This window comes from Aquarana catesbeiana, linkage group LG02, assembly GCF_042186555.1.
Source record: "Aquarana catesbeiana isolate 2022-GZ linkage group LG02, ASM4218655v1, whole genome shotgun sequence".
Taxonomy (NCBI): domain Eukaryota; kingdom Metazoa; phylum Chordata; class Amphibia; order Anura; family Ranidae; genus Aquarana; species Aquarana catesbeiana.
Genome location: NC_133325.1, coordinates 45,107,023 through 45,121,752, shown reverse-complemented (window position 1 = coordinate 45,121,752; position 14,730 = coordinate 45,107,023). Strand labels below are relative to the sequence as shown.

The window sequence follows — 14,730 nt, the reverse complement described above, 5'->3', positions numbered from 1 at the left end:
TTCTTTGATCATTCCGGGCCCATTTAGACCTTGGTGCCCAGGTGTGTTGCGTTAATGCACATGCGTTAATGTATGTTTTTTCATGCATTAACGTTCATTTCATTAAAATTATGCTAAACAATATCCTTGTGCTCCAAAAATCATCCAAAAATTCTTGGTGAACCCTCCGCACACTGCTATATACCCTTTCTAGCAAATTTGGAAAACAAAATGGGGATTTTTAGTTCACACATTTTCCAATACATGTTTAGGCTTGCCAACTGCGTCAAAGTAATCCCTTTCTGGCCAGTCCCTTCTCTACTCTGCAAAGTGCAAATGCTCCAGTGGATATATTGCCAATATGGGGCAAATAGACACAAGCTGTAGGAGAGCTAGAAAGTTCCGGTCTGGCCACTGACCTGCAATGCAATAGATGTAGTATATCTGTGATCACTGAGTACAGGTATATCTTACCAAAAATAATTCATTACCTAATGACCCTGTGTTAGATCAGGTTAGGGAGTCTCCAAACAAGACATTCAGATGAGATAGTAGACCTAGATCTTAAGATAATATAAGTAGGTGCTTTATTGTATACACTGCAGTGGAGAGACACAACAGACACCAACATTCAGCACCACCAGGCCAAGCAAAGAAGGAAGTGTCTCTGACTTAAAAACATCAAGTTTAACAATACATATATGTATGAATATGCATAAGTTCTAGGCGTGTTATAGGTGTGATCGTATAGTTTAGTCCAATCAGCATTCATATCTTCTTAGTAGCAAAGGAACAGTTAAATGGGTGGTTACATCATGTGACTGATAGAAAGTGAAAGAAAACATGGGTGCCGCCATGACGGTACTGGATCAGACCAGCTAGATAAGACTGTCCATTTCTCAGAGCAAAAAGGGAGTAAACTGTTGCTTCTTATCTGGCAGTGAAGGTCATCATAGACTGAAAACTCTGTGTCTAAGAAGAAGCAAGATATTGTATTACAAATTCTTAAAGTGATAGACATACATATATATATATATATATATATATATATATATATAAACTCAACATTATCAGACCCGTATAATTCTACTCACCTGTAATCTATTTGTCTTGAAATTAGCTTTTTTGCCTCCTTGTAACTTCCTCCATGTTCTCCTGAACATCTCCTTCTCCCCCTCTCACGTCCATGTGTTTGGAATTGGTAGTGCAGGTTAATTGTAGTCATGTGCACTGCTCTATGCACACTACAAATCTCATAGGCCTAGTACATCCCAGGAGCGAGGACGAATGGTGGCTACATTCCTACCTACAGTAGGAACTGGGAGAACAAACGTAGCCACTCTCTAACAAGAAGTCAGATCACAGCAGCAAAAAAATAATAATTTAGAGATTCAAGGAGGTTGAGTGCAATAGAAGATCCTTTGTTAAGAATACATACTATAGTTTAGTCTCACTTTTAGGCATCCCATTCAACCAAATAGGCTGACAACAAATAAATACATTAAAGGAGAAGTGCGGCCAAAGCTTGTTTGGCTGTACTTCTCCTGTGGATCACAGGAGTGCAGTTCGTTCTTTACTCCTGTGACCCGTTTTCTGCAGACAGCGGGTTGAAGTCCACTGTCGGCTGACGTCACAGAGCCAGTCCAGGCTCGGGAAAGATTACGACCATATAGTCGAGATCCACCCACATACCTGGACCGGCACCCGGCTCAGCCTGTCAGTGAGCTGTTAAGAGCCTGAGCTGGCCGCTCCCACCCCCTCCACATCCCAGCGCTCCAGTGAGCATGGGTGGGGGGGGGGCAGAGCAGACAGACTGACAATCACCAGCTATATGCTCACGGAGCTCTGAGAACCAAGCGATCGGCAGTGTTTGATCACTCGGTTCTCAGGCTTAGCTGGCGGGGGACACATGCAGCATTGGACCCTTCGATGAAGTCACGTGTTCAGTGATGCAACGCATCAGGGAGGAGCCAGGTGTAGTCACTTCCAGTTGCGGACGAGACCGGAAGTTCCTCTGTTAAGCTGTACCGAGTGTTTTTAAGTGTAAGTCAGTACTTGTTTTTGAAATAAAGTGTATTGAATTACTGCACTATGGATCCTTCTTTATTGCATGTTAAACTGCATTGGATGAGTCTGAAACCCACCCCCGTACCGGCATTGTTGTGGATATCTTTTGGAATCGATCAATCGCTGAGGATCCAGCGCTTATCCATACAAAGGCCTGATTTGACCTGTAGGGGTCTTCTTAGAAGCTGGGGCAAATGAGTGGCACACAGCGGATGGTGGAATCCTTTGGATGAAGTGGATCTTTCAGTTGTTTGGCACATGTACTTTTTTCCTATGAACTGTTCACTTGGAGATTTTTGTATTGGACATTATCATTAAGCTCTAAGGAGCAGGGCCCTCTGATTCCTACTGTATTAAAGTGTATTGTATTTGTACTGTCTACCCTCAAGTTGTAAAGCGCTATATAAATCCTGTATAATAATAATAATAATTATCTTTGCACTACTATCACTTTGGAGCATTTTTTTGCACTTTAAAAGTTATTATTGTGATGTGACTTAACATTGTTGCGCATGTTGAAGATTGTTTAGCACGGCCACTGAAGTGCTATCTTGTAGCTTATGTATTGCACATATAGATTCATTGATTGTATTTGAACATTGCAATCGTCTATATTTAATTCTGTTGAGTTAGCTCCACATACTTCTTTTTTCATTTGTCATTTTGTGTGAGAACACCTTCCATGTTGGCAGCTACTCCTTTATATTTCCTGGTGTAGTGAGGGTTTGCGCATTAGTTACCCCCCTTTTTAATTCAACCAAATAGGCTGATAAGACAACAGATAAATACATTAAAGGAGAAGTATGACCAAAGTTTGTTTGGCTGTACTTCTCTTGTGGACTGCAGGAGTGCAGTTCGTTCTTTACTCCTGTGACCCATTTTCAGCAGACAGCAAGTTGAACTCCGCTGTCGGCTGACGTCACAGAGCCGATCCAGGCTCGGGAAAGATTGCGACCATATAGTCGAGATCCACCCACATGCCTGGAACGGCACCCGGCTCAGCCTGTCAGCGAGCTGCTGAGAGCCTGAGCTGGCCACTCCCACCCCCTCCACAGCCCAGCGCTCCATTGAACATGGGTGGGGGGGTCAGAGCAGACAGTGGTGACTGACAGTCACCAGCTCTCTGCTCACGGAGCTCTGAGAACCAAGCGATCAGCGGTGTTTGATCGCTCGGTTCTCAGTCTGAGCTGGCGGGGGATAGATGCAGCATCGGTCCGATGCTGCATCCACCTAGGTGGATCCCATACTTCTCTTTAAAAATAAAAAAACAGACATGCACCAATTTTGGCAATGCAGCAGACTATAATACAAAGCGGTGCACTGCATTGCGTTGGAGCTGAGTTGCCTTAGTGTGTTGGGGTGCTATCCAAAATGAATGGCACTGCAGCACGCTAACGCACATAATGTGCATATTGGCCCTCGGAGTCCAGTGACCCGGTGCATTTGATATGCAGTTGACCTCTTTTTGACCTGCTGTTGACCTACCTTAGCTGCATCGAACTGCTGAATTTTAGCATTCCCGTTGACTTGTAGAGGGAGAGAAGCAGCAGGCCTATTGACACAAGCCATAACTATATTTGTGGGTTCGAGAATTGAGGACACTGCCCAGCCAAATCTTCAATAAAGCCACGTAGGGGGTTATGTCACGTGGGCAGCTGGGACTAGGAAAGGCCTTGATGGAGTTCTTCTTAGCATTCACCATTCATAATAAATCCTTTTTTGATTTTAATCCACACAACAGGGTACCTCCGGCATAGCGGTGTGTAGCAGACATGGGCCGCTGCACACACACACAGTTAATTGGTCCCTCCAGTTCTGTTTAACTTCAAGGGCAGGTTTGCTGTTTTATAAGGCACTGTGGAATCGCATGTTTCTGCGGTTTTCACAGCAGCTTTTCCTCTAGGGAACAAAGCAGGGCTTGTGTGTCGGCTTGTGCTTTCGCAGCGTCTCTCCGCGCCTGACTGAAAGGAATAGTTTGTTTTACTGGAAGCGATTTGGATTGCGTCCTCGGGGGGTCATTGTAGATGTCGCAGCTTTCAGAGACACACTGGCCGGACTGCATCAACAACACCCACAGCAAGCATGATATTTAAAGCTGAACTCTAGACAGATATAAACCACGCTAATTAATGCAGTTCCACACTCATCAATACATCCTTACATGTATTTATTATTTGAAAGCTGTGTAAATGCCTGAATTTAACTTGGTATTAGCAACAGGAAAAGTGGTGGCTCTGGGCTGGGGGATGGTGGGGACGGGGACGGGGGACAGTGATGGCTGTGGACAGGGGGGATACAGAGGTGGTTGTGGACGGGGGGGGACAGTGATAGCTGTGGATGGGGGGGGGATACAGAGTTGGCTGTGGACAAGGGGGGGTACAGCGGTGGCTGTGGACGTGGGGGATACAGAGGTGACTGTGGACAGGGAGGGGGGTACAGCAGTGGCTGTGGAGGGGTGGGATACAGCAGTGGCTGTGGATGGGGGGGATGCAGAGGTGGCTGTGTAGGGGGGGGGGGTACAGTGGTGACTGAGGACGATGGATGAAAGAAAATGCTTGCTCAGCTTTTTATAATGTCATCTGCAAAAGTGTTTTTAAAAATGCAGCTATATACCTCATTAGGAGCGCCAGTCGGCGCTCACGTGACTCGCCGCCCCTCTCTTCTGTTCGTCTGACAATTGCAGTGGGCAAGGCCGAGAATGACGTCAGTCAGGAGGGGAAGGGGGAGGAGAGGAGGAGGAGGAGGAGAGAGGTGGCGAGTCACCTGTGCGTCGAGAGCCGCTGATATATAGCTGCATTTTTATTATATAACACAGACACTTTTGCAGATGACATTATTAAACAGAGACCCACTTGTCCGTGGGCCGGGTGCCCGTGAATTAATGACAGGCCTGAGATTTAGCAGCGGCGGGCTGGGTGCGACCCACGGGCCATGGTTTGGAGACCCCACCAGCCTGTACTCACTAATGTCCTTGGATAATTGGTTGCCTCCTTCCAATATCTTCCAGACGCTTTCTCCCATTGATACCAGGCTAGATACTCAGAAGACAGCCTCTCAGTGAGCTTCAGCAAACTCTCAGCAAACTCTCAGCTCGCCCAACTGAGGCCTTGGTGAACCGCAGGCACAAAGCAGAATTGCATAATATGTTTTTTTTTTTGTTTTTTTTTCACTGTGATCCTTTCTGTCAAGTGGTAAATCACAAAAATTAACTGTATGAGCAGTTATAAAAAAAAAGTAATCTGAATATATAAAGAAACCTTGTCGCTGAAAAATATACTATGGGTATAAAGTGTAGGCATCTGAAGGTCCATGCATATATGGCCAAAGGTATGTTTACGCTTGACCTGACACCTATATGAGCTTGTTGGTTAGCCCATTCCAAAATTACGGGCATTAATAAGAAGTTTCCTCCCTCGTTTTTTAGCTCTGACAGCCTCTGTTCCTCTGAGAATGGTTTCTACAAGACTTTTGAGCACGTCTGTGGGAATTTGTGCTCATTTAGTCAGAAGAGCATTATGAGGTCAGGTGCTGATGTTGGATTAGAAGGTGTTCAGTAGGGTTGAGGGCAGGGATCTGCGAAGGCCACTTGAGTTCCTCCACACCAAACTGGACAAACCATTTCTTTATGGAGCTGGCTTTGTGCACAGGGTCACAGTCATGCTGGCAGAAAAGTGAACCTGCACACAGTTCTGTGTTCCAAACCGCAAATATGTATTATTCCATTGGCAAACACAGAACAAAGTCTGCTGAGCTGACTTTGTTCTGTGTTTCTGTTTGCCGATGGAGGAATACATTTTGCTATTTTGTAATTCAGGACTGTATGCAGGTTCACTTTTCTTATCACATGATTTTGGACATATAGAAGCCTTTCCAATCACCGGTGTTTCCCGGAATGTGAGGATAAGTTGAGCAGGTAAACCTATACATTTATAAATAGACACGAACGGGAAAGGGCCTTCCTCATACTGTTGCCACAAGGTTGGAAGCCCACAACTGTGCAAAATGTCTTTGTGTGCTGTAGCATTTGGAATGAGCTTGGGGTTCAGATCAAACTCATGATTGATCAGCTTGTTCATAGTTCACTGAACAGGCAAACTTAATGGCAAGTTCACTTGCCATACCAAACCTCCAACTACTGCAGGCAGAAGTAATTCATTTTATATATAGTTACATAGTTGGTGAGGTTGGAAAAAAGACACAAGTCCATCAAGTCCAACCTGTGTGTGTGCTTATATATTAGTAGTACAGTGTATACCCTGTATGTTGTGGTAATTTAGGTGCCCATCGAATAGTTTTTTAAAATTTTTGATGCTCCCACTGAAACCACTGCTTGTGGAAGAGAATTTCACATCCTTACCGCTCTTACAGTAAAGAACCCTCTACACAGTTTAAGGTTAAACCGCTTCTCTTCTAATTTTAGTGAATGGCCACGTGTCTTTTTAAATTCCCTTGTGCGGAAACGTTTTTTTCCCTATTGTGGGGTCACCAGTATAGTATTTGTACATTGAAATAATATCCCCTCTCAAGCGTCTCTTCTCCAGAGAGAATAAGTTCAATGCTTGAAGTCTTTCCCCATAGCTGAGATCCTCCAGTCCCTTTATTAGCTCAGTTGCCCTTCTCTGGACCCTCTTCAGTTCCAGCACATCCCTCCTGAGGACTTCTGCCCAGAATTGGACGGCATACTTCAGGTGCGGCCGGCCAGTGTCCTGTAGAGTGGGAGAATTATCATTTTATCTCTGGAGTTGATCCTCTTTTTAATGCATGCCAATATTCTGTTGGCCTTGCTTGCAGCAGCCTGGCATTGCATGCCCTTGCTGAGCCTGTCATCTACTTGAACCACCAGGTCCTTTTCCATCCTGGTTTCCCCCGAAGGTTCTCCCCCTAGCAAGTAAATTGCATTCATATTTTTGGCACACAAAAAATGCATTATTTTACATTTTTCAACATTAAACCCCATTTGCCATGTAGTTGCCCACCCCATTAACTTGTTCGGATCTTCTTGCAAGGTTTCCATATCCTGCAGAGAAATTATTGCCCTACTTAGCTTTGTATTGTCCACAAATACTGAGATTGAGCTGTTTATCCCATCCTCCAGATCTTTTATGAATAAATTAAATAGGGTTGGTCCCAGGACAGAACCCTGGGGGACCCCACTTTCCACACCAGACCATTCCAAGTACTCCCCATTTATTACACGCTAAGTCAGAGCCAGGAGAGAAGCTGAAGGCAGGTCCAGGGAACAAGCCGAGTTGGCGACAGGTAGTCCAAGGGTATAGACTAGAGCACACGGGAACACAGGATACAGGAAGCTGACGATAAACCAGCAACTTCTGAACAAGAGTGGAGTCCTTATAAAGGCCTTTGTCACGCACTAACATTAGCCAAACGTGCACAAACATTAGCCAAACGTCTGCGCTCATTCCTGTGCATATTAGCGTATATCTGCCAGGTCTATGCCTATTCAGGTTAGCCCCCTGACAGGTCATGACATTCCAGCAGCACTGGAGAACTAACTTTGGAATGGAAGTGTCAGTGGGAGAGGATTGTCATGGTGTGGAGGGCGCCACTCATGATTGTTGATGCATCTACATTGCTGTGATTGGCTTTGGATTTACATATTGGCATTGTGTGTTTTTTTTTTTTTTTTTTTTGAAATAAAGGCCTTTTTTATAGTACCTGTGTTTATTCACATAGGAGGGGGGTGGGCAGTAGGTAAGTGCAGAAGACAAGAAGATCTGGGGTAGCTTCGGCAATATTGAAAGTACAGAAGTTTTACTTGTTAGAAAGGCCAGGGATTTGGCAGATATGTGCACTGTCCTGTCGGTACATGCCCTTTATACGTGGAGCAGTTTTTTTTTTTAAATGACAGATTCTCTTTAATTTGTATTGAAATAGGTGTGAAATGTATAGCACAGCTAAAGAGCTGCATGAGACACAAACAGCAAGAAAACCCAACTTGCATCTCCGCTAATTATTTGGCTGTGCCTTTCGCCTCAGCTGCCTTAGCTTGGTCGCATGATTATTGGTTGTTTAGGAAAGGTAAGTATTTAAGTAATATAATTTACTAAATGTTAGTATATTGGAGCCAGTTAATCAGGAGGGGCACGCATGTTGTTGTTATAGTGTAGCTCCATAAACTCACCACAAAACAGAGCAACGGAAAATAAGATTTAAATTTAAAAAATGGATGTACTTTCAGTGAAAACCTCATGCCAACACAACTAGATTTAGAGATATAAGCAGCTGAAGTTATATGATGATCTTGACTTCTTTAAAAGTTGAGTTCGGTCCTGCCTCTCTGCGCCTGAGACTGCCCATCGCAGTAAAGGAATAACTTGGGAAACTTGGGAAGGCCAAAGTAAAAAAAAAAGTAGCGCTACCCCTGCAGGAGCTGCTTGGTGTGATGGTTCTGCCTTGACACTTAAACTGCTCAGTTTCCATTGGCACACCAGGTACAGATTGAAGGCCGCTCACACCTGTGTAACTTAAGCGTAGATTAAGTAGATTACCACTCTACAACAGTACACAGAAAATAGGCAACAGGCAATCATTGATAGATAAGGTAAGTATTTTATAGCAAAGTGGCATAAACACCATACACATCCAAATAAACAGGTCAACGAGTATGTTAGGTTAACTGATGAGAATATTAGCCTCACTTATGGCCATTGACTTACACCACAACAAGGCTAAACCCCACTAAACTAGTATACACAGCATTAGTAAGAACAGCATCAACCATGAGAGCATGAATGGCGCAAAGAAAAAGTCTCTCCGTAACCCTTGGAAATTACTATTCAAAAAGTGTCCCTCAGTGCACCCAGCCCTGTAGTGGGTGGGTGTACGCGTTCCTAAAAAAAAGGGGTACCCCCAGAGGTGACTGTAATGTAACTGCCACCTTTCGTTGGGGCCCTTCTGTAGGTGGTGCACATGTAGCTGTCCCTTTAAGACTATACACAAGGCATAGCTGATGGGGTGTTAGGTAAAGGCAGTCCTATTGGCATTAACTGTAGGCTGTAAGGAATTAGGCTAGGCTGTGCTGCTCACCACTCCTGGTCTGCAACTGATCAGGTCCCATACGCTTCGCAGTCAATAATAACAGGTCCTCACTGGCTAACACATGGCAACAGGTCTTCCAGCTCTGGTCCCAGGACACAGCAACTCTTTATGGCTCAGTCTCTGAGCTCTGATGTAGATACAAACTGCTCCAAAATCTGCACAGTTCCAGCCCAGCACTCAGGAACCTGGTCCTTATACAATCTTCAGTAGCACTTTCTCTCTCTCTTAGTGGGAGTTCAGGCCCAAACCGCACAGGTCTGCACTCTTTCTCTTCCTGCGCGGCACTACCTATATCTCTGTTAACTTGCCTGAGAAAAGTTCTCTCCTCTTCTCACCTATGTGCCAGGAATCCTGGGTATTAAAGTCCACAGCACATAGCTTCTATTGACTTGTATTGTGTAGTGCCCTTTTAAGGTCTACAGCTCCCAGAATCCATTGCGCCTGCATAGCAAGTCCTTTCCCTGGTTCTGATTGGTTCGGGTCCTTTACAGCCAGGAAGGGGGTCGGGGGCAGGAGCGACTTTACACAGAGCCGCTCCTGTCAGCTGCAGTGAGAGAGGAGCAAGAGGGAGCAAATAAATTAACTTTTTCTAAGGTTTATTTACACTTTAAATGCATCTAAAGTTTAGGCATACAATTAATTACTGTAACAAAGGCATAGAATCTTATCCAAAAATAATGTCTTTATAAACTCACAGTATTCACACTATTCATTAGGAATATGAAGGATTGTGACGCTACAGCTACACTTACATAACGATATTGCAAGTGGTTATTTTTAAATCAATTTCAATTTCACAGGTTTATGTTACGTTTGTTGTTGTTTGCACTATAACCCAGTTCTTTCAGAGAGAAGTTACCAGTGGATGTCTAAATGCTTATATTGTCTCCACTTTTTGTGTTCTGCAGCTCCAGATATGGGACACGGCAGGGCAAGAGAGGTTCCGCTCCATCACTCAGAGTTATTACCGTAGTGCCAACGCCTTGATATTAACCTACGACATTACCTGTGAGGAATCCTTCCGGTGCCTTCCAGAATGGCTGAGGGAGATAGAGCAATATGCAAACAACGAAGTCATCACTGTGCTTGTGGGTAAGTCCAGATCCTTGGGGGTAGAGTCACATTTATTCAATCAAGGAGGCCATAACTGTGCTTGTGGGTAAGTCAAGATCTATGGGGGTGGAGTCACATTTATTCAGACAACGAGGTTAGCGCTGGGCTTTTGGGTAAAAAAAGATCTTTAGGGGTGGAGTCACCTGTATCCAGTGTATCTGCCAAGATCCTTGGGGTTGGAGTCACATTTATTCAAGCAACCAGGTCATTAGTGTGCTTGTGAGTGAGTCAAGATCCTTGGGGTTGGAGTCACATTTATTCAAGCAACCAGGTCATTACTGTTCTTGTGGGTAAGTCAAGATCCTTGAGGGTGGAGTCACATTTATTCAGACAACGAGGTCAGCACTGGGCTTGTGGGTAAGAAAAGATCATTGGGGTGGATTCACCTGTATCCAGTGTATCTGCCATGATCCTTGGGGTTGGAGTCACATTAATTCAAGCAACAAGGTCATTACTGTGCTTGTGGGTGAGTCAAGATCCTTGGGGGTGAAGTCACATTTAATCAAGCAACATGATCATTACTGTGCTTGTGGGTAAGTCAAGATCCTTAGGGTAGGAGTCACATTTATTCAGACAATGAGGTCAGCACTGGGCTTGTGGGTAAGAAAAGATCATTGGGGTGGATTCACCTGTATCCAGTGTATCTGCCATGATCCTTGGGGTTGGAGTCACATTAATTCAAGCAACAAGGTCATTACTGTGCTTGTGGGTGAGTCAAGATCCTTGGGGGTGAAGTCACATTTAATCAAGCAACATGATCATTACTGTGCTTGTGGGTAAGTCAAGATCCTTGGGGTAGGAGTCACATTTATTCAGACAACGAGGTCAGCACTGGGCTTGTGGGTTAGAAAAGATCATTGGGGTGGAGGCACCTGTATCCATTGTATCTGTCAAGATCCTTGGGGTTGGAGTCACATTTATTCAAGCAACAATGTCATTAATGTGCTTGTGGGTGAGTCAAGATCCTTGGGGTGAAGTCACATTTAATCAGGCAACGAGGTCAGCACTGGGCTTGTGGGTAAGAAAAGATCCTTAAGGGTGGAGTCACCTGTATCAAGTGTATCGGCCAATATCCTTGAGGTTGGAGTCACATTTATTCAAGCAACAAGGTCATTACTGTGCTTGTGGGTGAGTCAAGATCCTTGGGGTTGAAGTCACATTTAATCAGGCAACAAGGTCAGCACTGGGCTTGTGAGTAAGAAAAGATCCTTAGGGGTGGAGTCACCTGTATCCAGTGCATTGGCCAATATCCTTGAGGTTGGAGTCACATTTATTCAAGCGACAAGGTCATTACTGTGCTTGTGGGTAAGTCAAGATCCTTGGTAATGGAGTCACATTTTTTCAGGCAACGAGGTCAGCACTGGGCTTGTGGGTAAGAAATGATCCTTAAGGGTGGAGTCACCTATATGCAGTGTATCAACCAATATCCTTGGGGTTGGAGTCACATTTATTCATGCAAAAAGGTCATGACTGTGCTTGTGGATAAGTCAAGATCCTTGGGGGTGGAATCACATGTATACAGTGTATCCATCTTAACCAGTGTATTAGTCAAGATCCTTGGGGATGAAGTCACATTTATTCAGTGTATCATGTTTTAGTATAGGTCAGGGATCACTAAATGTTGGACCACAGTCCGACAGAATGATGCTCCTGTCCAGAGCACGGCCGTGCTACTTAGTAGATGGGTGTCCTCCCATTGGACTCCCACCTGGCTGATGCTGTCATCTTCACAGAGGGCAGAGGGCACTAGGTGCTGCAGATCTGCACATAGAACTGGAGCCTTTTTAAATTACGAGCGTGTAATCACCTACTTGTTAACGTAATAATTTGGGCAGCTTCCACCCTCCGTCTAGACCTGTCCCACCTTCCTGCCCCGCTGTGAGGATGAAAGCGGCAGCCAAGCAGGAGGCCCGAAAGAAGACACCCTAGTTGATAAGTGCCTCTGCCCTGCTGTGTTAAGGTACAGGGGTGGCAGCGATTGAAAGAGGGTCTGTGGTCTAAAGGAGGAAAGGGGGGCTATGACTGAGAAGGATTGTGATGGGAGGGGGCTGTGATTGCTAGGGGCACTGTGATTTAAGGGGGGCTGTGATTACAAAGGGGACTGTGATATGAAGGGGACTGCAGTGAAAAGAGGAGCTGTGATGTGCAGGGGAATTGAGGACACTGTGGGACTGCTGTAAAAGGGAGACTGTGATGTAAAGGGGGGTGGGACTGTGATGTGAAGGGGGTCTGTGATGTAAAGAGGGGTGGGACTGTGATGTGAAGGGGGTCTGTGATGTAAAGGCTCATTCACACCAGAATGTTGTGCGGGAAACCCGCATTCTGTGCCTGTTCTGTGTTCAAAACGCACATGGTGAACTGCTGCAAAAGTCAATATACTCCTAACGACACTCCAAATGCAGTTTGCGTACCCAGCGCGTTTGCCTGCACCAGATCGCATGGTACCGCAGTACGTATATGATTTACTGTGAACCGGCCCTCAAGGGGGACTGTGGACACTGATGTACAGGGGGGGCGACTGTGATGTCAAGGAGAGTTGTGAAGGGGGCTGAGGACACTAATGTAAAGAGGGGGCTAGGATGTGGAAAGGGGGCTGAGGACACTAACATAAAAGGGGGGCTATAATGTGGATGGGGGCTGAGGACACTGATGTAAAGAGGGCCTGTGATGTGTAAGGGGGGCTGAAAACACTGATGTGGAGGGGGGACTGTGATGTAAAGGGGGTTGTAATGTGAAGGGGAGAACGAGGACACTGATGTAGAGGGGGGGGACTGTGATGTAGAGGGGGGGGACTGTGATGTAAATGGGGGAATGAGGACACTAATGTAAAGAGGGGACTGTCATGTAAAGGGTAGCTGGGATGTGTTATAGCACAAACATGAGATTTAGACCTCTGCCCGAAGAAAATTTTACTGACTGGACTTCCATGATTTTTAATTCAAGACCCTTGATATACAGTAGGTAATACCAAAACTTTTCTTGTTTTGTTTTGAATAGAGTAGGAAATAGTTAAAACTCTGGTCGAGTTTTTTTTTTTCTTTATTTTCGCTATCCGTGTCCCATTCGGGGGATTTTTTTCTTTACTTTCTTTCTCCTAGGCACAACAGAAAGTGAGAGGAGAGCTTGTTAAACTAAAGGAGGTCTGTCTCTTATGCCCCGTACACACGATCGGACATTGATCGGACATTCTGACAACAAAATCCATTGATTTTTTTCCGACGGACGTTGGCTCAAACTTGTCTTGCATACACACGGTCACACAAAGTTGTCAGAAAATCCGATCGTTCTGAACGCGGTGACGTAAAACACGTACGTCGGGACTATAAACAGGGCAATAGCCAATAGCTTTCGTCTCTTAATTTATTCTGAGCATGCGTGGCACTTTGTCCGTCGGATTTGTCTACACACGATCGGAATTTAAAGGATCGGATTTTGTTGTCGGAAAATTTTATAGCATGCTCTCAAACTTTGTGTTTTGGAAAATCCGATGGAAAAAGTCCGATGGAGCCCACACACGGTCGGATTTTCCGACAACACGCTCCGATCGCACATTTTCCATCGGAAAATCCGACCGTGTGTACAGGACATAAGACAGTTGTCACCGTGTCCACATTGGAAGATTTTCCCTCCCTTCTTGTTTCAGTGACAATTCATATTATTGGATATTTCTTTATTTTTAAAGAAGAGAGAGTGAATCTACCCAACAGGGACACAGCAATAAAAACCTAACAGGGGTTCTAACCTTTCCACACTCTCTTTTAATATTAGGACACTTACCTGTCCACGAATCCAGTGGTGTCTTCACCTGAGCCAATTTTTCAATGGGCCCCTGCCACCGCCATCCCTGCTAGGGGAAACCGTCTTCAAAGCCGGTTCCCTACTGCACTTTGTAAATGGCCTGGCAGCGGGGGCAGGAGGAGGGGGGCCAAACTTCAGGCTGAGTTTGCCGTAGTGAAGTCAGCTGGAAGTGGGTACCTGTCAAAACCGGGTACCCGCTCCCCCCCCCAAAGTTGCCAAATGTGGCAGTGGAGGGGGGGAGGAGGCAAACAAGTGGAGCTTCCCCTTGTGGGTGGAGCTCCACTTTAAAAAATACAAGGCATTCTCTGATTGGAGGAGGTGCCAAGTGAACACCCCCCCCCGTGTACAGAGTGGAACCCGCTTTGCTATCACTGTATGTAGCGTGGCCTACTACAGTGGTTTCAAGCATCCCCAGCAGCCCTCCACATATAAAATATGGATAATTACATCATTCCAAGGTGGACCAATGTAAGTTGGCAATAAAAATAATTCCCAGAGTTCCACTTTAGCTATTGAATGGAAAATGTCTATGTATTTTTTTTTCATGCATAGTTGCTTGCATGCCTTTCTGGTGTTCTCTTTGAATAAAAAAAAAATTAACAATGGAAGGCTATATTTGTCCATATGTGCCTACTTCAGAAACACAATGGTGTCCATGTACGTCAGTGATAGAAATTTGTCCTTGAGTGGCTTTTGTTGAACAAGTATTACAGA

At 45.1% G+C, this 14,730-nt stretch overlaps 1 protein-coding gene across 1 annotated transcript in view; it reads left to right on the top strand.

Moving 5' to 3' along the window:
* The window catches only part of RAB30 (RAB30, member RAS oncogene family), a 215,503-nt gene that overhangs the window by 188,277 nt on the left and 12,496 nt on the right, over positions 1 to 14,730 (top strand). The window contains exon 4 of the mRNA XM_073612827.1: positions 10,014 to 10,197. Within this exon, the coding sequence (XP_073468928.1) occupies positions 10,014 to 10,197 (184 nt within the window). The remainder of the gene's footprint in view (positions 1 to 10,013; positions 10,198 to 14,730) is intronic.